The sequence below is a fragment of the Perognathus longimembris genome, chromosome 20 (assembly GCF_023159225.1).
Source record: "Perognathus longimembris pacificus isolate PPM17 chromosome 20, ASM2315922v1, whole genome shotgun sequence".
Classification (NCBI taxonomy): Eukaryota; Metazoa; Chordata; class Mammalia; order Rodentia; family Heteromyidae; genus Perognathus; species Perognathus longimembris.
The window spans coordinates 10,598,952-10,624,617 of record NC_063180.1 but is presented as its reverse complement, the minus strand read 5'-3'; the positions used below and the strand labels follow the sequence as shown (position 1 = coordinate 10,624,617).

General features: G+C 34.4%; 1 protein-coding gene across 1 annotated transcript in view; it reads left to right on the top strand.

The window, feature by feature from the left end:
* Nucleotides 1-25,666, top strand: part of Dpp10 (dipeptidyl peptidase like 10) — a 114,201-nt gene that overhangs the window by 49,969 nt on the left and 38,566 nt on the right. The window contains exons 7-12 of the mRNA XM_048329512.1: nt 790-881; nt 1,271-1,318; nt 5,733-5,854; nt 7,191-7,238; nt 12,833-12,931; nt 13,042-13,111. Coding sequence (XP_048185469.1) covers nt 790-881; nt 1,271-1,318; nt 5,733-5,854; nt 7,191-7,238; nt 12,833-12,931; nt 13,042-13,111 — 479 coding nt within the window. The remainder of the gene's footprint in view (nt 1-789; nt 882-1,270; nt 1,319-5,732; nt 5,855-7,190; nt 7,239-12,832; nt 12,932-13,041; nt 13,112-25,666) is intronic.

Here is a 25,666-nt window from a genome sequence, read left to right as displayed (position 1 = left end):
ATTTTAAAAAAACTAATAGCTTAGGAGAATTCTTAATGGAGATTAAAAGTGTGAGACAACTAATATTTAAAATTATAATACATCAACAATTAATAACAACAAAATAATTAGAAACAAATGAAGGTCTTTGTGGAGAGATAAGAGCATTGTTAGTTATTAATGTAAAAATAAGCTGGACACTAGTAGTTCACATCTGTAATCCTAGCTATTCAGGAGGCTGATAACTGAGGATTCTATTAAATGAAAACTATAATGTAGTAGTTAATAGAAAAATGAATATAGTTTTTTTTTTGCACAAAAATGAGAAAAAGCAAATCTTGAATATAGTGAAAATCTTGAGAAAACAAAGAAATAAATAAATTAGAGGTATCAAAATGTTTTAATGTCATCGGAAAATACCTTGTAGAACCCCACGCCAGCTAATTTATAATTATAAGTTAAATAAGCAATCAGTGAATCATAGTGTACCAGATATGTAAGACTGTTATATTTCAAATAAAATGTATATAAATGATAAGTGTTTGTGATAGACTGCTTACCTCGCTTTAATATTATGTAATGTATATGTATTTCACCCTGAAGTTTAAAAACTAAATTTGAAGTTCAGATAAAAACATTGAAAATTAAACAGAATTTAGTGTATCTAAATCCTCGAGATTTGAGACAGGAAATGGAATGTGAACTGAAAATTAAAGAATTGAATGTGACACTGGCTCTCCATATTTTCGTGTTTCCCAGGGAGATACTATTTAAATAAAAAGAATATCAATATTTTCTATTTCTTCACAGAGCAAAAGTGATCAAATCACTGTGCGGCATCTAACATCCGGAAACTGGGAAGTGATAAAGATCTTGGCGTATGATGAAACTACTCAAAAAATGTGAGTGTTTTTCATTCTCGTCAGGCTGGTATTTATTTTTGACAAATGTGATCTTTCCTGCTCAAATTATGTTTTGCTCACTCTAGCTCTAGTGAAAACAAGCCAGCTATGTAAACCATAGCCTTTTCTTGAAAACCTTTCTCTATTTTCACTTGGGTACATTTCACAGAGGCGTGCACACAGTACATTCAGGGATAGAAATAAATAAAGGAAAATGTGATGAGTTTAAAAAGAAAAGAAAATGACATAATTTCTAGGTGGAACAAATTCTCATGATTGAAAAAGTGAATAAGACTTGTCAGTTTTCTGATGCTTAACAAAATTTTAGTGAAATCTCTCTGTGACAAGAATCTTTTTCTAATGCCTGTGTGTTTTTCTTCCTTGAGCAGCTACTTTCTGAGCACTGAATTTTCTCCCAGAGGAAGACAGCTGTACAGGTAGGTGGATTGTAAAGATCTCTGGGCCTAGAGTGGATTTTCAGTTGTGATCCACACAAAACAATGAAAACTTGGAAAAATCTGATGTGAAGTCAACCAAATAGTATTGCTTTAGTCAAGAATGGACATTAGCTGAGATAAAACAACAAAGTGATGTGATGGTATAGTGGTACACTGTGTAATCCCAGCTACTCCCAAGGCAGATAGTGCTTTGAGCTGACCTAGGGAAAGATGTGAGAGACCTATATGAAAAACAAACTACAGTGAAAATGAATTGGGGTTATAGCTCAAGTAGTAATTTTTATGTCTAGCATGTTCAAAAATTTGTTTAAAACCCAGTTTAAAAACCACCAAATAAATACAACAACATAAAATAAAATAATCTGTTAATATTTGCATTTGCCCAACTTTCCCAAATGCAAAGCTATATTCATCTGAAGGGATTAAGAGCATAGCTATTTAGTGTTAAATTATTTCCTTTCTCAGAAAGCTTTCATAAGACCTCATAATAATGACTTTTTATTCTTGGCTAGAAACAACCTATTAATTCCAAATTATATATACATATATATGTGCATATATATAAATATATGCTTTCTAGTTTCCTTTTCACGGGTCTATTTTTTAAAGTGTAAAAAGTATCATGACATATTCTCAGAGGAAATTATTCATGTTTGAAAACTATCACCTCTGATTCCTACCAAGTAGCTAAAACTTACCTTTAAGAGTGAAAATGCATAAAGTACCTTATCTCCACCTAATTTATCAACATGCTCATTCATGCATGGATTTCTTTCACCTGAAGCAGAACTTTCTTTATCATGAATCCCATATGTCATTTTTGTATTCAAATTCTTTTCTCTTGGACCTGTTGGAACCTATGTTCTCAAATCTAATGACTTTAGAGGAAAATGGTCTGGCTGTTAAGAGATCGCAATCGGAATTTGAGCTGAGTTCCTCATTAAAGAACTAGTGACTTCTACTCTGTGATGACCTGAAGTTTATTTTTTTGGAGGCATATTGTGATTCATGTTGATATATATGAATAATATATAGAAATGGACAAATACCTGACGAGTATTTTATTGTTTTCATTTTATCAGACTGATACATTAACAAAAAATAGAAGACATGACTTCTTATCAGAAAACAAGACTTGTTCAAAGTCAGCAAAAGGAAGTGCTTCCATCTTTTGTTTTTCTCCTTATTACTTTGGAGTTTGATTTGAATCATGATAACCCCCAATCTTTGTGAGTCAGCTTTTGTTACCCTTGACTGAGGCAGAGTAGTCAAAATATCTATGACTTGTGTGTATACATATATATGTGTTATATATATGTGTGTGTGTGTGTGTGTGTGTGTGTGTATGTGTGTGTGTTATAAAGAAAATGGAGCAACCATAAATTTCCCCTTAAATAGCTTATCAAATGTCATTTGCCTTGACTGGAAGATAATGTTAGTGTTTAACCCAGAAAAGTCAATCAATGTCTTCCTCAGGTTATAAAAATCATCACTAGTTGACTTAATGTATGGCATAAGACTTCTTTGGAGACTGTTACCATATTTAATGTGATTCTTTTTCTGTCTCAGCTTTTGTATTTTTCATATTGGCATTGTGTAATCGACCTAATGAAAAAATACCAAAGTAAATCTCTTGGGAGTTAGATTTTGAAAGCTTTAAGGAAGAAGAGAGAAAGGTTTTAAATCTTTTTCACTGAATAGCTGTAGGTGACCAAGACAATTTCTTAGGCTCTCTGTTCACATGATTATATGACATTGTGAGTGTAATTAGTGAAACTAAGTTGTGCACTTAAAATAGTAAATTTAAGTTAGATATATTTAATACTATTAACAAAATTAATGGACATGTTTATCTGATGTAATATAATAAAAGTGGAAATGTGAAGTGCTTTGACTAGGCATGGGAAAGTATGGATTCTAATCAATTTACTATGTTCCAGTTGTTAAGTTACGTCTTTGTAAGATCTTAACATAATACCTCAGTTGTACCTGGTGCTTCTTGTACCCATTTAAACATCACTGCACCTCTTATGACTGTTGTAGATTGCTCATGTTAGTTAACATAATTATCACTCGTACACAAACATATGCCCAAGTCAGGTTTATTGCACCTTTGATTGCAAATATTTTATCTAGTTATTATTTGTAAAGGACATATCCTTAAGAATGTTTCCTACCATAATATTGCATTCTAATTATTAACAAAATAAATACTTTAGTTTAGAAAAATTAATTGAATGAATTAACCAATCCTTCTGACCTTAATTAACTTTCCTGTAAGATATAAGTAATGATTGCCTTTCTCTTTGCCTTCTCAATATTTCAAACTACGTATTACCATTAACATTAATTGTATACTCTTGAAAAAATATGATTTCCTTAACAAAATTTGAAAGTGATTATTTTTAAGGAAAATATAGGACACCAAGTTCTAAAATTTAGATGGTTCGAAATTAGATTGTCATGACTTTTATTTCATGTGACTTTTAAAAATACTCATTCCTTTAGCTAATGTGCATAGTTATTAGTACTCATGGGAAATTCCATTTATTTATTTAAAAAAAGAAACTGGTTTTCACATCAATTAATTGTACAAATAAATTTTATTTTCATTTACCTATTTTAAGGTTGGGCACATGGGGCTGGAAATGTGGCCTAGTAATAGAGTGCTTGCCTCACATCCTTGAAGCCCTGGGTTTGATTGCTCAGCACCACGTATATAGAAAAGGCCAGAGTGTCACTGTGGCTCCAGTGCTGGAGTGCTAGCCTTGAGAAAAATAAGCCAGGAACAGTGCTCAGACCCTGAATTCAAGCCGCAGGACAGGCCAAAATAAAAATGCGCGTATAGCATATCTATAAAGACAATACATGAAACAGAGACCTACAATGAATAACCCGGAAATAAATTTATTTATAATCGTATATTATACATGCTAAATACATTCAAGTATTTGTAATTCTGCTTTTACAGAGAAGCCAAATGTGTATGTCTTACTGAATATTGACATGAACTGCTGATGTAGGGCAAGACATAATTTAGAAGGAGCTCTGTTCAAGCTCTTTTGTAGCTCTCCAACTTATGTTGCACTCTATTCAAATGTGGAAGCCTCATGCTCAAGTTCCTGTAGGAAAAGACCTCATATCTAAAATATATGCAGAACTAAAAAAATTACTTTCCTCCAAAACAAAACCGCAAAGAACTAATAGCCCACTCATCAAGTGGGCTAAAGACCTACAAAGAGACTTCTCTGATGAGGAAATGAGAATGGCCAAGAGACATATGAAAAAGTGCTCTACATCACTGGCCATAAAGGAAATGCAAATCAAAACAACATTGAGATTCCATCTCACCCCAGTAAGAATGTCATATATCAAGAAAACTAACAATAACAGTTGTTGGAGGGGATGTGGCCAAAAGGGAACTCTACTTCATTGTTGGTGGGAATGTAAACTGGTTCAGCCACTCTGGCGAGCAGTATGGAGATTCCTCAGAAGGCTAAATGTAGAACTCCCCTATGACCCAGCAACCCCACTTTTGGGTATCAATCCAAAAAACTACAAACAAAATCAAAGTAGAGCCACCAGCACAACAATGTTCATTGCAGCGCAATTTGTCATAGCGAGAATCTGGAACCAACCCAGATGCCCCTCCGTAGACGAATGGATCAGGAAAATGTGGTACATATACACAATGGAATTTTATGCCTCTATCAGAAAGAATGACATTGCCCCATTTGTAAGGAAATGGAAGGACTTGGAAAAAATTATCCTAAGTGAAGTGAGCCATACTCAAAGAAACATGAACTCTATGGCCTCCCTTATTGGGACTAATTAGCACATGTTTAGGCAAGTCACAACAGAGGATCACAAGAGCCCAATAGCTATACCCTTATGATCCCATAAGATGATGCTAAGTGAAATGAACTCCATTTTATGAAAATGATTGTTACATCAGAGTTGAAACTACTTTCAACATCCCATGTGTATCTGTAGTTTCTACTATTGATGATGTTCGTGTATCACCTTCTTGTGATTGTATCTACACTACCTCTGTAATCTTATCTGAATGTATGGGAAACAGTGTGTACTGGTATTAGAATTGGGAAATTCAAAGGGAATACCAAAATTGAGAGACAAAGGGTAAAATATGACAAACAACAACAAAAGCAATACTTGCAAAACTGTTTGGTGTAAGTGAACTGAACACCTCAGGGGGGGACAGGGGGAGGGGGGAGGGGGGTATGAGGGACAAGGTAACAAACAGTACAAGAAATGTATCCAATGCCTAACATGTGAAACTGTAACCTCTCTGTACATCAGTTTTATAATAAAAACTTAAAAAAAAAAGTTCCTGTAGGAGTTGTATTTCCATCTGTTCATTTTCTTTCCCCAGTGCCTCTACTGAAGGGTTACTGAATCGCCAATGTATTTCATGTAACTTTATGAAAGAACAATGCACATATTTTGATGCCAGTTTCAATCCCATGAATCAACATTTCTTATTATTCTGTGAAGGTAAGATAACATATAATTATTTATTTTATTCTTTTTATTTGATCAATATCTTACTTTCATCAATAGAGTTTAAAGGTTTTAAATAGTATATAGACAGTGATACAAAATGTATCCATATATTTCATCAAGAAATAGAAATTGGGAGTTAATATATATAAATATAATAAGCCTACTTAAATCTGAGACTATTAAAAAGTAAATACATATATTTCTATTGACAAAGCCATTACACAATAACAATTTTAATTTCCTATTCTTTAGAGAAAGTAAGAGTCTGGTTAGAACTATGGCTGTAGGTTAAGCAGCAGTTTATATGTAAATTGAATTTCCTACTCTGGTCTTCTGAGCAGTTACACTCATCCCCCCTGCCCCTTGATATGTCTTGGAACGGTGTATTATAAGTCCCTTTAATATGTCTTCATATGAATTTTCCCCATAATATAGAACTGTATTTCCTAGAGATTATATGGAATTCCCAAGTTTCTTATGTTGTGATAAACTGAAGGCTACAGCTTCAGCTTACCCCTTACTTAAGTTATCGTGTCTCATATTTAGCACTGTATACGAAAACACTGGCTCCTTTTATTTTCTTTATTGATATGTACAGTGATCGAAAGAAAAGTACTGAATCCGGTTAGCAATTAACCATTAGACATTAAGTATGGCTTCACGATGTAAAGTTTCATGATAACATAGAAATATAATTAAAAATTAGCCTATTGTAAATAGTTGAGAAATCTCATTCATACATTTTTATTTATTTATTTATTTATTTATTTATTTATTTATTTATTTATTTATTTATTTATTGGTACTGGGGAATCAAACCCAGGACATTGCACTTGCCAGGCAAGCGCTTTGCCACTGAGCTACATCCCAGCCCTTCATTCATACATTTTTATAATCTATAATTAGCCATAAATTTTAATTCATTGATTTTGTGGATATGTTTCAAATATACATTGCATTCTTTCTTTTGTGGGAGTGGTAAACAGAGTTTTATCTTGGATGAACAGGTGAAGAATGAGAGTCATGAATCAGCTTTCACAACATCATTGACTAGTCTTTAAAGACTACAGATAGAAGAGTACAACACATAATGAAGTTGACGGAGGTGTTAATGAAGTTTCTGAAATTTCTTCCCCCATGTATGATTAATTCCCTGAAGGATGAACTCATAAAAAAGGGATGAAATCTATTTATCTAATTTCTGTTTTCTCATTTACCTTACCACGAACGGTATTTGAGAAAAATAAATTTGCCATGTAATTGCTCCAGTAACTATTACTTAGGTGTCTAAAAAGGCTTATATATATAATTTTTGTTTTAATTCCAGGTCCAAGGGTCCCAATGGTCAGCCTCCATAGCACGGGCAACCTAGCAAGTGAGTACATGAGACGACCACTTAGAGCAATTATATTTGTTATTCGTTGTAGGATTTACATAGTTTATTTTTTATGTCACACTTCTAGAATCTACCTGAAAAGATGACCAACCCTGAGGCCCAGTAGAGCACACAATAAATGTTTTCTTATATTTGTAAAGCAAATATTTCCAGCTATGTCACAGCTTGAGATGATCTATTTAGGGTATTGGTGGCACCTCAGTCCAATTAATTAGTGATTGATGCAGCAGTTACATTTCAGCTTTCTGCACATTAGTACTATCAGTCATTCTCTTCTTGGCCTCAGAGAGGTTGTGTTTCAAGAACAGTAACATTTAAGGATATTTGAGGTAATTGTGAATAAAAACTATTATTTAATGTGTGTTAGATTCTGTTTATCACAGATACTCATATCGTCTAGCTTTACACATACACTTTAATTCATTTATATTTTACCTAATTTTTCTTTGTTTTTCAGTGAGTACCTGCATTATCAAGCAATGTGACATGAGCCAGTGCCACTTTGATAAGATAGTGATATGCTTCAACATACATACAGTAGATAAATAAATATGTAATTGAAGCTGGAATGCCATGTCCTAGGCTTGTAGTCATAGAAGGCTGAGAATGCAGAGAATCTCAGAAAGCTCAGATCTGAGGATCATGGCTTGAAGCCACCCTGACAAGAAAATTCCATAAATCTCATCTACAATTAACCACCTAAAAGGTAGAAGTGAGGCTGTATTTAAGAAGCACCAGCCTTGAGGAGAAAAAAGAAAATATAGTAAAAGAAAAGCTCAGACACAGTGCCCAGGCCATGATTTTAAGCCCTAAATCAGCAAATATACACATACACACATACACACATTAAATATAAATATGAGGTAATCTTAAAAATAGATATCAGTATAGATTCCTGCCATTTTTCTCACTTGTTTCTTTTATTTCCTTCTTTTACTTATTTAGATTTATTTAATCAATAATTTTAACTTCCAATTATTTGTCAAACTATTATAATCTGAGGTTTGTACTAATTATTTAATCTTGAGAACATTACCAAATTGGTAAATTCTATTATTTTTGTTTATAAACGAGGAAACTGAGTCTTAGGGAGGTTAAATAAGTTACCTAGTCATATTAATAAATGGCAAAGCCAGGACTCAAAATAGACAACTTGACTCTAGAATAGTTTGTAATACTGCAATACAATGGTGAGTTTCTATCATCATATTGCAGTAATTACAAACCATCACACTTATATTGAAGTAGGCATCTTAGAAGCATTGGTTTAGAGGAAATACAGACATAAGATTATAAAATTGAATGATAAGTGTAATTTTAGATTAAAAGGAGACAATTTATGTCTCTAAAATAACATCATGTGTTGACTTTCCACCTATCCTAAAAAAAATACATTCCAACTATGTGCTATTTCCTTTTTATGTCTGGAACACTGTTCAACACATGGTTTAGTTCCCAGTTTTTCCTTTATCCCTATATATTATATATGTTATTAAGAGGCTATAGTAAACAAATTAAATCTATTCAGTACTAACTGTAAAATATAATGATGCAAATGACAGTATGATTAATAAAAATGTAAAATTTGATAGAAAAATAATAATGTAAAATGACTCCATCATATACTCCCTTTGAAAGCTAAGACAAGTGAATTAATATATCTAAGTCCACTTTTCTAATTGTCAGGTAAGACAGTGTGTTTGCAGTATGATATACATTTATGTCATGGGATGCTTTTAATGGATGACAGCTATTTGCATCACATTGCATATTCTAACTTTAACAATAGGTAATTAAAAGGAAACACTTGACAAGATTTTAATGTAAATGTATCCTACTGTTACAAGACAGTACTTTTCATAACATTGCTGAAATTTATAAAACATGTCTTCCTAAAGGAGATCTTACTGATCATCCCGTTCAGAAGCCAACTCTGCGTAGTGATCACGAACAATTAAAGTGTGGATAGTTACCCAGGATAAGTTGCTTTCTTTCCTTTTTACGAGACAAGCACTCTTGCCACTAGGCCATATCCCCAGCCCCTTTTCTTTCCTTTTTAGAAGACAATTACTTATGAATATAAAATTCACCACAATATGACATCTTGGGTTAATGAAAGTAAGTTCATCAGTGAGTAAGTCATAACTCATTTGGGAGCTACAGAAAGTAGAAAATACAGAATATGGGGAAAAAATGAAATATTTAACAAGTATGAAAAACCTTATAGCTTAGTATTTATCAAAGAAAGCGTGGTAAAAAATAATCACATAAATTTTCCTAATAAACTAATGGCGTATGAAATTGACCTTGATGATGGTAATACAGAGGCCCATATAATTTGATGCAAAACATAAATTCAAACACATTTTAGAAAAAAAATAAATCAGCTTCAAGCCTTCAATCGTTTACATCTTTTAAAATTTTTTCTTAGTTAATAATGTGGGGAAAGTCCAATTAAAAATTTCAAACAAACATATTGGTCATAGAAAAAATATTACAAATAATAAATGATTGGGTGTTGTAAGTAAATTTTAATGGCATATTTCTCAGCCCCCTCAACCATTGCCCTCCCAATTGTAGTCTTTCTCTTCCTTGTCTTATGACTTTTGAGGCAGTTTGTAGAAATGACTTGTGTTGCTTGCCTTGGGGTTGCCTCTCTATTCAAATAATTTTGTCAAATTATTCTAATTAATGGAAAACGCACAAAAATGGAGTGGAAAATTTTAAAAAAGAAAATGATCAGTGACTTTGAAATGTTACCAATAAAAATTTTCCAGACACAAAGAGAAAGAGAGTGAAAGAAATGAAGAGAACATTGGTTAACAATTGGCCAGTCACTACATACACAACAATTTTTAATCAGAGTCAGGAAGTGTATGGGCTTTTAAAATACTTGATGAAAGAATGATAATTTTCAGCACAACCTCCAAACCTGGGAGAAGGTCTGTGCTCCTGACTATTCCTTAGTAAGAAGCTCTTGTCTGTTAAGGAAAAAAAAAAAAAGAAGAAATTTCAAAACCAGATACAGAGTTTAAAAATGAAGAAGCAATTCAAGAGGAATAAATCTCAACAAAATACAAATACAATACACAAAACAAATTACAGAAAAGCTGAGATCACAAAAAATTGAAAATCATCAAAAGTAAAAGTGTGTTGCATCTATACACGGCATATGTAGTAACTCAAAAGGAAATATATGTCTTAACAGAAAAAAAGGGCCAAAAGACAGTAGAACAAAATGTTTAAAACACTGATAAAAATCAAGGAAAATTGAAGTGATATATAAATATTCCATTATATACAAAGTATTTGTAACTCACAACCAGTATTCTTCTCACAAATACAACTGCAGTTCCTTTCACCATCTTTTACTAAGTTAACACAAAGCTTAAACAGACATTTCTTCAAAAAATGAAAGAGCTGAATTATCTATATTCCTAATGCAGCCCAAAACATGAGAAAGCAAAATCCAATTGCTCAATATTAGACACAAAATTCCTTAACTAAACACTAGCATATAAGACATACTAATTTGTAAATAGGATTATATTTTGTGACTTTATGATGCCTAAGCAACCTATTGTCCACCTTCAGTCTATATACAATACAGATATTTCAAAGGATTTAGAAAAAAATATATTTGGTACATTGGAAAAATACAATTCCACTGTAGTAAAAATTGCCTTGCAATGTAAAGACAGAAAGGAAGTTATGAAACATGATGATTATCTGCAAAATGTATAGTAGTCCATATGATGTTTCATGATGAAAGAAAGACTAACTGTTCCTCAGAACTGGGAAAGTCAAGCACGTATGATATGCACAGCACTACCTCTGGACATTAGGCAAGGAATATATCCTAATGTAAAACAGGTTTTGTTCATAGACAACAGAGGATTACAAAATATTGAGGGAAAACAAACAAACAAAAGACCATGGAATACCCATGAACAAGGCAAGCTGATCCAAATAAGGGAGTTTAGATAGAGCTTAATATAAAAACTTCAGATGTTTTATTAAATATGAACTAATATGAAAGTATTTTAATATCCTCTTTAAAATAACACTGAAGAAATATATCTCTAAATATATCTCATAGAAGTATCTAAGTCCCCTAAAATGAAAGATGAATAACTTATCTAGAAAAAAATATTCAAACTCTTTTGGTCTCTTTCTCTCTGTCCCACTTTCTTAGCTTTCACTCCGTCTTTCTATCTCTGTCTCTCTGTCTCTGTCTCTCTCAAACACACATATTCAAACAGATTTGATTGAGGCATCCTATTTTTAGTATGAAAATTATTCCTAAGTAGATCTATAAAAGTAATTCTATATAAATCAAAATGACAGCAAATTGCACAAACGCTTTTTCATGTTTTGTCAGTTCCTTTTTGTTTCACTTTTGCATTTTTAATTGCTATATTGTCAATTTCATTAAACTTTCCTCAGGATCTAATACTCTTTTAAGCCTATCAACTATATATTTCCTTTTAGATCATTTAATTTTCTTTTCATTTATTTATTTATTTTGCCTGTCCTGGGGCTTGGACTCTGGACCTGAGCACTGTCCCTGGCTTCTTTTTGCTCAAGACTAGTACTCTGCCACTTGAACCACAGTGCCACTTCTGGCCATTTTCCATATATGTGGTGCTGAGGAATGAAACCCAGGGCTCCATGTATATGAGGCAAGCATTCTTGCCACTAGGCTATATTCCCAGCCCTAGAATGTTTAAATTTCACATTATTACATTCTATAGTATTTACTGTGTTTGGCATGTGTAACAGGTTCATGCTTTCACCACCGTAACCTGTGAAGCGTGATTGCAGTCTCTCTTAAAGCTTTTTATCTAGAAATGCTATCATCAATGTCATTTCTGGGTTGTTTTTGTTAACAGTGTGTCCTCAATTTGAACGGTTTTTGTTGTTGTTATTATATGTTTTGTTTGTTTGCCATTCTTAGGGCTTGATTTCAAGGCCGAGTGATGTCTCTAAGGTTTTTTTCCTCAAGGCTGGCACTTACCACTTGAGCCACAGCTCCACTTTTGGCCGTTTTGAGGTGATTAATTGTAGATAAAAAAATCTCATGGAATTTTTTGGCCATGCTGGCTTCAACCACAATCCTCACATCTTAGCCTTCTGAGTGGCTAGAATTACAGGCATGAGCTACCAGTGCCTGGCACATCTAGAGAGTTTTATTGTTTTTCAGAGACTTCAAACTTTACTTACTTTGTGCTAAATAACTTTATATATTTTTTCAAATACTCCAAAACAAAGTAGTAATGGAATCAGTTTTCTTTTGGAAATGTTGATGGTAATTGCAATATATAGGAGCAAATCTAGAAACCAACAAGAAAATAAGTAAGTCCAGTTGGAGAATTGTGGTTATAATTTATATGACAAACTGTAAGAGTTGTGTTTAGCACAATGCCTCCTAAAACATAGCAGCTGCAACATAGCTTGTGCTATCACAACAACTTCCAACTAATGCCTTGGCTTTATATACGAGGCAAGCACTCTACCACTAGGCCATATTCCCAGCCCTGCCTTGGCTTTATAATAACTTTTTTGATTCACAGAATATTTTATATTGGAAAACAATTCTATGCTAAAGGAGGTTATTCAGAAGAAGAAGATAACAAAGCCTGAAATTAAAATCCTTCATATTGACGACTATGGTAAAGTTTTGTGCACATTAAATTGTTACTCAAGATCAACTTTCTCTGCATCTTATAATTTTTCATATAAATGACTGTCCATCTTTAATATTTTGCTCTTTCTTTAAAAGAACTTCCTTTACAGTTGTCCTTTCCCAAAGATTTTATGGACCGAAACCAGTATGCTCTTCTATTAATAATGTAAGTATTTTGTTAATTTTTGAAATAAAGGTGCTTAAAGATTTTTTAATTTCCCTTATGCCTCATATGATAGTACTCTGAGTAGAGAATAGAAATATTATGTGTGAAGTTCCTCAAGGCAGCTGTTAATTATATGAGTTACTTTCTGAATTATAGGTATGTGTATGAATTTTTACACTTCTATTCCAGGAAGAATTTGATGTCTTTAGGAATAGTGATGCCAATTAGTGTGGTGTGTGTGGGGGTTCTGTTTAGCTATTTATCATGCCAGTCTTCTACTGTGGACAAGTTTGTGCAACATTAAGGAATATGCATCTCCACTCCTTATAAACTGTGGTTATATCTCTATCAGTGCTCTGTTTTCTATGTACTCATGATCATGAAAAGCATCTCCATGCTCAGAAAAATCTTCCTCTTGAGATTTTCTACCTTAAATTAGATTGTCAAATTGTACTCAATTCGTATTTTTGAGAGTCTAACTTTATTTTGTTAGGCAAAGATTCCTGCCACTGAATGGGTAACTAACTTGATATTGATTTAGCACCATATTCCTCAGCGCTATCCTTATTAAGATCCCAGGTTCTGCATTCATATCACAGTGCTTTAAATTGTCCAGAAACATAGTGTCTTGGTAAGAATAGGGAAATTGAAATTATGACTACTGAGTGTAAAGGATAAATATTCACTGTGAGAATCAGATTGCCTGGGTTCAGGGTATAATTTGTGATTTACTAGTTGAATGTCCTGAGGTAAATTACGTTTTGTAAATACAGCTCTGCCTCTCCAAATAGAAAATGGTACTATAATACAGCCAGGGTTTTATGAATGCTTTATAGATTAAATGAAACACCTTTCACAAAATCCTTTTTGCATTCCTTAAAACATATTATTTGTATATTTGTGACAACAGCTTATTATTTTTGTGTTGATTATACTGATTTTATTTAAATATTTTAATTAAGAAACAATTTGTTGCTCTGTTTTAGTAAGCAAAGCAAAAAAGAACTAATGTGTCAATTTTCTCTTACTCCAGTCTTTCTCCCTTACTCTACAATCTTGTCTAAAAGCACAGAAATTTTTGCATGTAGTTTTATACTTTTGCTCTTCCTAGACAAAAGGCTCTAAAAATTTCATTTATTTTCTTCAGAAAGTTCTTTTCTTTTTTTTGCTAGTACCAGAATTTGTCTTCAGAACACCATGCTTGGTCAACTTGCTTGCTTAGATTGTTTGTTGTGCTGGTGCTTTGCTACTTGAACCATGCCACCAGCCCTACATTTTGCTGATTATTATGTACATGGAATAGCTGGATTATTTTCCATTACTGCCTAGTGCGTGGTCCTTCTGATCTCAGCCTCCTGAATTATCTGGGGTTTCATATATGAGCCATGGACACTCAGCTCAGAATGTTACTTCTTGACTTAAAAAAAAAATCCTTCTTTTGTCCCTTCTTTTCCACTTGGGTTTTTTCTACTTTAACTTAATTTAAATGTCTGGTATATGAGATATGATATGAATTATTTCTGGTACTAAATAAGACTTAAGAGAAAAACTAGTTGCAATGAACTCTTTTGTCCCAGTCATATATTTTTTTTAAGAAAGTGTTTTTTCCCTCTGAATAGTAAACGTTCCTAGGAATAAGAACCCTTTTAGATATATGTAAATCAGTAATATGGACCTTCAAAATGAAAGATAACGGAAATGACTGTGCTTGAAGTATTGTTCATTTGTGTTATTGGAGGTGAAGGCATGTATTCTCTCACACATGGCAGCACCTGGGAAAAACAGAATTACAGAGTCTATGTTAATTGAGAAATTAATTGGTATCAGTCTTGTGCTTGTGTATAGTATGTTTTATTACACAAAAATAATTTAAGGACTAATATTTAACACTTCTTTAATATTAATCACTTTACACAAGGTCCTTTGTTTCTCAGAACTAGATCTTTAATATTGTAGAGATACAGCATTTGAATACTAAACCAAGGATTTTCGTTTTAATCTATATGTATAAAATGACATATTCTTTTAAAAAATTTTATTGTTATTATAAAGGTGATGCACAAAGGGGTTATACTTATGTAAGTCAGGTAATGAGTATATTTCTATTTGGACAATGTCAGCATTCCCTTTCCCACTTTTTCCCTCCTCTCTCACCCAAAAGTTGTATAGTTCATTTCCAACAGAGTCTATTGAGTACCATTATTGCATTAGTTCATCCTTTGCCCCTCCATCTACCCTCCTTTGATCTCTAGATCTGAATTTCTAAAATCCTATGTAATGTATTATGTTCCAGTATATTTTACATATGGCTATATCTATGTGTAGAAAATATGTACCATTTGTCTCTTTGAGTTTGGTTTATATCACTTAGCATAATTTGTTCCAGGTCCAACAATTTCCCTGAAGATGACGTTCTTTCTACTAGTTGTGTAAAATTCCATTGTATACAGGTACCACATTTGGGGGGGTCGACTCATCTATTTTAGGGTCTAGGGTGTTTCTATTATCTTGGCTATTGTGAGTAGTGAGCAATGAACATGGGTGTGCAAGTGTCTTTGTGGTATCCTGGTTTGTGATGTTCTAGGTAGACGCCTGGGTGTGGTATGGCTAAGTTGTAGGGAAGATGCATGCTTACTTTTTTGTTTGTTTGTTAGTTTTTGAGGATTCTCCAGGATGGTGTCCAGAGTGGTTGTATTGGTTTACATTTTGTTCAAATTCACAATGTTGGCATTCTAACTAGGATGAGATAAAATCTCAGAGTTGTTTTCTTTTTCATTTCCTTTATGGACATGTATGCTGAACACTTCCTCATGCATTTTGCCATTCTTCTCTTCTGAGAAGTCTCTCCTTAGTTCCTTTGCCCATTTATTGATTTTTTTAGGTTTGGGAGGGGTTAGTTTCTTGAGCTGCTTATATATTTTGAATATTAGGTCTTTGTCTGATATATTGCTAACAAAGCTCTTCTCTCAGGCTGCTGCCTATCTTTCTAGCTTAGTAACTATGTCCTTTGCTGTGCAGAAACTTTTTATGTTGATGTAATCCCACTTGTCAAGTCTCTCTCCTATGTGCTCTGCCCCTGGGACTCATTCAAATAACTTGCTTCCTATACCTATAAGTTCTAGAGTTTCTCTTACTCTTTCTAGAAGTAATTTCAAAGTTTCAGGTCTGATATTGAGGCCTTTGAACCACCTTGAATAGGTGTCTGTTCATGCTAACAAATAGAAATTCACTTTTAGTTTCCTGCATGTGGTTTACATGTTTTCCCAACACCAACTGCTGAAGAAGCTATCTGTTTTCCACTATATATCTTTGGTTCCTTCCCGAATGTCAGGTTAACTGAAAATATATGGGTTTATTTCTGGGTTTTGTAGTCTGATCCATTGATCTCCAGATCTATTTTGTGTCAATACCAAGATGTTTTGATACAAAATGATCTACTCTTATAAATAGCATCATCATTCCTGAATCAGTTCTGCTAGAAAATATATATGGGCCAGAATAGCATATATGCAGTGAGGAGTTTTTTTTAAGAAATTTAAGAAAAATATAGATTGTAAAGGCATGTCTTTTCAAAAAGAATTAAACACTATTTCCTGTGACAAATTAACTTCCAATTGTAAAGTTAATAAAAAAATTCTTTTTTTTTAAAGGAATGATAGGTTAGACTGTACTGAGCAACAAAGAGCCAGGGTATTACTTAGAAAGAGAGGTCTTAATGGCTTTTGTTTCACTGATTTATTGTTAGTGGTATGCTGTGAACCATTCCTTGTATTGAGAAGTAGGCTTACATCTAGGAGAATCTGTGAGAAAAGTATGACTTTGAGACTCGTATACCTGTGGAGCTGAAAGAAAAATTGGCCTTGAAAAAATTAGGTGCTGTCTTCCTTCTCTGTGGGGAATGCCCCGTGGGTGATGTCCAGTCCTTCACAGCTCTGGAAGGATCATGTTGCTCTCTAGTGGCTATGTCCAGCAGTGGTGTGGGAGGGAAGGATAACCTTACTCCTCAGAGGGTCTTGGGTCCTTCCTAGGGCACCTATTTATAGACTTTTATGTCAGGGCTGTTTACATTTTTCACAGCCTAGATCACTCATCTCCTGTCCCTCTGGCCCTCTAGCACAATCATATTCCCTTCCTTCTATTCTCCAGAAGAACCAAGTAATTATAAAAATGGCAATAAACATGATCAGCACTCCTGTGTTCTGGACAAGGACATTTTTTAAGGTATTAACCAAATCAATTCATAGCAGCCCCATGGGGCTGGGTAGTTGCCAACTCCATTGTACAGATAAGAAACAGCCTCATGGAAATCAGTTTCCTGGTTCACTAAGCCACCATTGATGAGTTAGGAGTCTGATCTTGCTAGAAGCCAAGTCCTACCCAGGAGCTATTTGACTCCACTTTGTGTTGATGGAGTTACAAACATGTGAGAAGGGATTAATGATGGAAGGTGTATGGCATGCCAAGGGAAGAAGAAGAGGCATTGGGAAGGGATTGTGGCCTATAGCAGAGGGTTCCACAAAGTAGGGTAAGGAAGGAATGTATGGCATGGATGGGAGACTATGGAAGGGAGGCAGAAGGGATTGATGTGAATTTGAGAAGTGGGGCGATGAGTTAGTGAGAGTGAAGGAGATGGAGGAGTTAGGGGTGAAGGGGCAGGGCGAGCATAAATAAGTGTGGAGATGGCCAGTTAAATTCAAAAAAGAAAAGGAAAACAAAAAAAAACCCACAAAAACAAAACTATACAAAGAAAATAAAATAGGTGCTGGTACATTGGAAAACTTTTATTAACTAAATCTGCATTATAGAACCTTAGGAAAAATGGCCCCACATGGCCCCTCTTGGCCCTGTGTTCTTTTGTGTTATTGAAAATGCATTTCCTGGCTGGAGATATAGCCTAGTGGCAAGAGTGCCTGCCTCGGATACACGAGGCCCTAGGTTCAATTCCCCAGCACCACATATACAGAAAACGGCCAGAAGCTGCGCTGTGGCTCAAGTGGCAGAGTGCTAGCCTTGAGCGGGAAGAAGCCAGGGACAGTGCTCAGGCCCTGAGTCCAAGGCCCAGGACTGGCCAAAAAAAAAAAAAAAAAAAGAAAAAGAAAATGCATTTCCTTTCTGGCCAGGGATGATGAGCATTTCCTCATATGTTTCTTTGTGATTCTTACACTTTGTGAGAAGTCTCTGCTCATTAGGTTCTTTGCCTATTTGTTGTTTGGTTTAATAGCTTTGGGAGGAGATGACATTGTCCAAAAGGAAATGTACTCTTTGCTTGACTTATATAATGAATCCATCTATTTTCAGAATTTTCAAATAAAAATAATAAATGTAAAATAAAAGAAAAAGTTTGTGTGAACCAAAAAGCCCAGAACATTTCCTCCATGACAGAAAATTTAAGAAGTGCTTCCACCAGGGGTGGATCTTGGTCACCTGCAGCTGCTGCAGTCTCTATGCAATCTCTATGCCTTTTCTTGTTAATATCTTCAGTTTTTACAAAACATTTAACTCTCTTTTTTTTGGTGTTTTTGTTTAATATAGTATCAACTTATTAAGGCCCAGTGGTCTAGGGTCAGTATTATTAATTTAACATTTATAACCTCCCAGTATTATTTATTACTTTATTATTCTCATTGTCAGTTGTTGGGCTTGAACTCAGGGCCTGGGTGCTGCCCCTGAGCTCTTTTTGCTCAAGTCTAGCACCCTACCATTTTGAGCTACAGCACTACTTCTGGTTCGCTGGTAGTTAACTGGAGATAAGAGTCTCACACACATTCTTCCTTGGTCTGGCTTCAAATTGTGATCCTCATATCTCAGCCTCCTGAATAGCTAGGAGTACAGGTGTGTTGGGAACCACTGGCACCCAGCAAAATTATTCTTTAATATTATTCTTACTTCTACTCATGTATATGATATTTATTTAGTATTATAAATGTTGGTTATGTTACTTTTACATGTTAAATGACTATGGAGAGATTACAGAAGTCTGTAATAGCCTTCATGTTAGTTCATTCAGTCTGTCTTCATAGTACCAATATATACAAAAAACCTTCCAGAAATTAACTTGTAATTCTTTCATGATTCAAGTCTCAGGACACTGTGAGAAATATCCTGTAATTGCAGATGTCTGTTTGATAGTAAATATTTCTAGATCTAAAACTCTTAGAACGTAATATAAGCAATCCAGAGGAGTTTTTGTGTTTGTTTTTATGTGTATTATTTTATTTTATTTTTAACTTTTTTTGGCCAATCCTGGACCTTGAACTCAGGGCCTGAGTACTGTCCCTGGCTTCCAATTGCTCAAGGCTAGCATTCTGCCACTTGAGCCACAGTGCCACTTCTGTCCATTTTCTATATATTTGGTGCTGAGGAATCGAACCCAGGGCTTCATGTATGTGAGGCAAGCACCCTTGCCACTAGTCCATATTCCCAGCCCAATATTTTAGATCACTCTTTTTTTTATTTATTTTATATTTTTTGCCAATCCTGGGGCTTAGACTCAGGGCATGAGCACTGTCCTGGCTTCGTTTTGCTCAAGGCTGGCACTCTGCCACTTGAGCCTCAGAGCTACTTCTGGCCATTTTCTATATATGTGGTTCTGAGGAATTGAACCCAGGGCTTCATGTATGCGAGGCAAGCATTCTTGCCGCTAGGCCATATTCCCAGTCCCTGTTTTTATTTTTGTTATCTTTTGTTTCATCTCTATGAAGAGAAGCGCTCTATTGGAGTTAAGTTCAATGTCAAGGGCTCATCTATTCATCTCCTTGTGTTTGTTTCCATGTTACCTTTCCCTGTAATAGTTGCTTCAGATTTAATCCAGAGAGGCAGTAATAATCAAGTAGTATCAATTTACAAAACATAACCATACTCTATCATCACTTCATTCATTTTCCTTGAATCCTATGGGACTCTTGATCAACTAGTAAGGCTTATCATCATGAAGCTTTCTTCCACTCCCTTCCTCAGTCCTGTTGGAATCCCAAGTACACTCCTTCTCTTCCTACAGCTGCAGCCTCCTATCCATGGACTTGGGTCTTGAGCCAGATTGCTCCCATTAGCACTCTCCCACTTTACTTTTATGATGGCATGCTATATGTGCATTAATGAATCTCTATCACCCACTAGGATTTGTACCACAGTTTCTGAAGGAAGGTCCATAATGTAAAACTAAATATATACATGAGTAATTTATAGGTTAGTTCAAGGAATTTTCAGACATGTTAATGAAATGCCTTTGCTCATTTAAATAGTTTTATTTTTTCACTTCATATGTTCAACAATGTCTTCTTTGTGTGTTTGTATCTTTGAGTCTTTAAATGAGTTTCTCACCAATATGTCTTGATAGAACATGCTAGGTAAACATGTATGTAGTGTATCAACCTGTAATGATCAGGTGGTCCTGATAGAAATGACCCACTTTGAATGGTGTTCTTTGTAATTATTGTGTTAAATACTATACTTAGTTTATTCATTCATAACAAGTGATATTTTCTAGTTATTTACAAAAAATAGTTAAATAATCACTGACTTTTCACACTAGTATTTAATTCACTTAAACCATGTGAAATACTGTCTAATACTGTGGCTACCAAGCTCATAGGACATCAGGACTTAGGGTATTTTGTTTGTTCATTTTTGTTTCACCTTGATTTTTGATTCCATATTGTTTCCTGATAGTTCACTCTCTTATTTGAGTCTTGTGAAAATAAAGCATCTTATTGCATTTAGTTCCACTGTACCACCCTGCTTTCTGCCAATTCGTTCTTTATCCTCTCCCTTTGTTGTATGAAATTTACATCTGATGTGTAGTTCTCACCTGAGTCAGAGCAGCCCCAAAGAGTGCTTAGATATAAAAATCTACTTGAGCCTGGGAAATACCACCTACTTGATCACTCCAATTCATTCTTTCCTCTCTCTTTGTCTCTGTCTCTCTTTCTGTCTCTCTCTCTGTCTCTCTCTATGTCTTTCTCTCTCTCTGTCTCTCTCTGTGTCTTTCTGTGTGTGTGTGTGTGTGTGTGTGTGTGTGTGTGTGTGTGTGTGTGTGTGTGTGTGTGTGTGTGTGTGTATACTATCTACCACTTCCCAACTTAAAAGTTCGATAATACTTTTAGACCTGCGTTCAGGAAATTCTGGTCATACTTCCATTATAAATGGGTGACAATATGAGAGCACAGTAGGTGCTTTCCTGACTTTTCTATTAAATTGATAATACCTCAATGAGAAGTCCATTTGTATTGTTATACCATAACATGTTTACTGGAGCAATACTATTGTTGAGTATATATTGATAGAATGTATGCATGAGTGAATGAAGGCGTTAATGAATCAATACATAAGTGAGAAAATAGATCTATCCACAACCTTAATTTTTTATCAAGAATGAAATAAGTTTGGAAATAGGAGAGAAGATTATTTGAGAGTTTGGAATGAGGTTACGTTTAGACTGTAGATGAGTCAATTTCTTTATAGTTTAATCCCTCATTCAGTAAAAGTTAGAAGTTCTTGTTTCTCTTCAGACTCTCTGCATAGTGCTTAAAGACAACTACATTTTATCAATTTTTGTAGTTTCTTTTTACAATTTCACTATTAACTCCCCTTGAAATGTTAAGAAATAGTAAATTATCTACTATAGTTTATTGTTTATGGGACATCATGCCAAAGATGTATCTTTAAGTCTTACAGAAATCATGCAAGGTAAATAACTCTTCCCATTTTAATACATGGGAAGTATGAATAGAATATGTCATATGTATTATCTATGAGATCATGAGCTGGACAGAAATTATGGATGGAAATGATATTTTAATTTAGGATGAAAGTCCTTTTTTTTTTAATCTAGTACTGTGTGCTTACATAATCCATTGTACCATAGCTATTGGCACATTATCACAGAGCAGTCTTCCAAATCAGAAGAGTGTTCTATACAATTATAGTGTATAACTTCTTGGTTTTTGAATAGCAGAGTTGAAAACAATCTGTAGAATACAGCATTGTTTAGGGGGGGGGGAATATGGCCTAGTGGCAAGAGTGCTTGCCTCGTATACATGAAGCCCTGGATTCAATTCCCCAGCACCACATATACAGAAAATGGCCAGAAGTGGCTCTGTGGCTCAAGTGACAGAGTGCTAGCCCTGAGCAAAAAAAGAAGTCAGATACAGTGCTCAGGCCCTCTGTCCAAGCCCCAGGACTGGCCAAAAAAAAAAAAAAGATTATAGCATTGTTTAAATATTTGTCCATGTAAATATTTTCCCATTTTGTCTTCCATTTGGAGTAAAGATGTGCCATCTATAATATCAAATATGAATAAAAAACTACTGAATTTGTTTCAAAGACAAATGTTGCTTCTTTACTGATGTGAGGGACACAGTTTACATTTTAAATTTCATATTTAGTACATAGGAAATTATCAAGAGGACAAAAGAAAATGGCATTTAATTTAGATAGTAAAGGGGAAGAAGGAGATCAGTCCATGTTGTTTTTGAGCATGTTTCTTCTTACACAATCTATCAGTATTTATTTATTATTATTTAAATACCTTTAAAATACATAAACCAGGGTGATATATATATGTATATATATATATATTTAAATGTCACAGAGAGAAAATCCTAATTTAAGTAAATATGTATATAAAGCATACGTTATAATATACTTTTTGGTGACTCTTAATGGTAGATACTCATACAATATTTCTGATCTTTCACTTTTAATAAATATCTATGGTATGTTCAGTTACATAAGAATGGCATGAATAACATGGTACTATTCAATATGAAACATATGGCTTCATTACTATCATCTATTCCAATCATACACTATGCTAGCTTGTATATAAATGGTATTGTAAGATAAATGTCACAGATGGCTTTTGTAAAAGTACTTCCTAACATACCTAGTGTTTGGTTTGAATGCTCATAATGTTGACCATAATATTGAGTCATAAATATTATAATAAATTGCATTTAAAGTCATATATGTATGTATGCATCCATGCTTGTATTTGTGTGTTATTTAAATGTATGTATAGTCTTTCTGGCTTGAATTCAGGGCCTGGGCATTATCACTGAGTTTTGTGTTCACGACTATTGCTCTACCCCTTGAACCATAGCTCCACTTCTGGCATTTTATTAGATAATGGAGACAAATGTCTCCTGGACTTTCCTTTTTGGGCTGGCTTTGAACTAGGATCCTCACATCTCAGCTTATTAAATAGCTAAGATAACAAGCATGAGCCGCTGGCATCCAGCTCAGTCTTTCATATTTTGATTAATTGCATGATACTAGAAATATGTTAAAAGAGATCATGAAGCCAGGAACCAGATGCTCACACCTGTAATTCTAGCTAATCATGAAGTTGAGATCTGAAGAGTCAGGTTTAAAGGTAACCCAGGCAAGAAAGTCTGTGAGACTCTTACTTCCAATTAACCACCCTAAAACTGGAAGTGATCTGTAGCACAAGTAGTAGAGTATTAGCCTTGAGCCACAAAAAGTTCAAGAACAGTGCCAAGGCCCTGAGTTCAAGCCCCAGAAACAGAATAGAAAGAGTAGAGAGCAAAAGCATATTTGCACCTGTGAGGGGGAGAGAAGGAGAAAATATGATTTATCTGTTCCACATGACATGAAAAGTTTAATTGAGATACTAGAAGTAGAATCTTCTCTCCTGATAATATCATATTGCCTTACAATTAAGGAGTGCAAAACTTAATCGATGTATTTCAGAATTATTTTTAATCTTCTTTTTACTGTATATTTCAAATTTTTCATTTATCGATTATAGAACATTATTTGGCATATGGAAAAAATAGATAGGAATTAGGATGTGCCAGTGATAATGAGAATGCTCTCTTGTGTAAATGTTTTCTCCTGTGACACTATACATAATCTCCTCAAAAGGAGGTTATGATTTGAAAAATTCACAAAAATATCCAAGTATTCTAGGAAAAATGTGAATGAAAATGTAAGTCAAAAATTTGAACTTCGAAAACCACAACACAAAAAGCAAGTGTTAATAATGTACTAATAAAACATTAATTCTGAACATTTTAATCTGCATTAGATAATCATTTTTGAATGAAATGTAGGCACTTGAGCATTTTCCTTGAGGATATGGTCTTCTAAGCATTTTTCTTGATGTGATTTGTTTAAGTGTTGTAAAAGTGGCCTAGTTACAGCTTTCTTCATGAATCCATGGTTAGAGTTCAAATTCTTCTGGCCTATACAATAAAAGTTCCTCGATGCCAGCTTTATTGGTAAATCTTTTCTTTCAGTAATGAATACCTCAGGTAAACATCATAGAGATAGTCATTTTCACATGCAATGTTTTAAGGTATGCTGAAAATTCAGGCTTTAAAAAGTAATAATTACTTATTTATTGTCAAACGTGATGTACACAGGGGTTACAGTTTCATATGTAAGGCCATGAGTACATTTCTTGTACTATTTATTACCTCCTCCCTCATTCCTCACTCACCCCTCCCTCTTTCCCTCTCCACCCATGAGCTGTTAAGTTGTTTTATGCCAAATGGTTTTGCAAGTATTGTTTTTGGAGTCGCTTGTCTTTTTATCCTTTTTCCGTTGATTTTGATATTCCCTTTCACTTCCCTAGTTCTAATACCAGTATATACAGTATCCAGGGTACTCAGATGAGATACAGTGATAGCTTGGGTACAACCACAGAAAGGGGATACAAGAGGATCATCAATAAAAGAAGCTACAGTTTTACATGGCATGTTGAAAGGAATTATAACAGTGATATAACACTCATTTCCATAAAATGGAGTTCATTTACTTAGCATCACCTTATATGTTCATAGGGGCATAGCTATAACGCTCTTGTGGCCCTCTGCTGTGATTAGCCTAAACCTGTGCTAATTATTCCCTGTGAGGGGAACCATAGAGTCCATGTTTCTTTGGGTCTGGCTCACTTCACTTAGTATAATTTTTTCCAAGTTCTTCCATTTCCTTACGAATAGTGCAATGTCATTCTTTCTGATAGAGGCATAAAATTCCATTGTGTACATGTACCACATTTTCCTGATGATTTGTCTACTGAGGGGCATTTGGGTTGGTTCCATATTTTAGCTGTGACAAATCGTGCTGCGATGAACATTGTTGTGCTGGTGTTTTCTTGTTTGTGGTCTTTTGGGTAGATGCCCAAAAGTGGGACTGCTGGGTCATAGGGGAGCTCTATATTTACCCTTCTGAGGAATCTCCATACCACTTGCCAGAGTGGCTGAACCAGTTTGTATTCCCACCAACAATGAAATAGGGTTCTCTTTTGGCCACATCCCCTCCAACATTTGTTATTGTTAGCTTTCTTGATAATGCACATTCTTCCTGGGGTGAGGTGAAATCTCAATGTTGTTTTGATTTGCATTTTTTTTTATGGCCAGTGATGGCTGTTGTATGGCCAGTAAATATCTTTTCCCAATCTGTGGGCTTTCTGTTTATCTTGCGAGTTATGTCCTTTGCCCTGCAAAAGCTCTGCAGTTTGATGCAGTCCCATTTGTCCAACCTTTCTTTTATTTGTAACATTTCTGGGTCTTTGGTAAGGAAGTTTCGTCC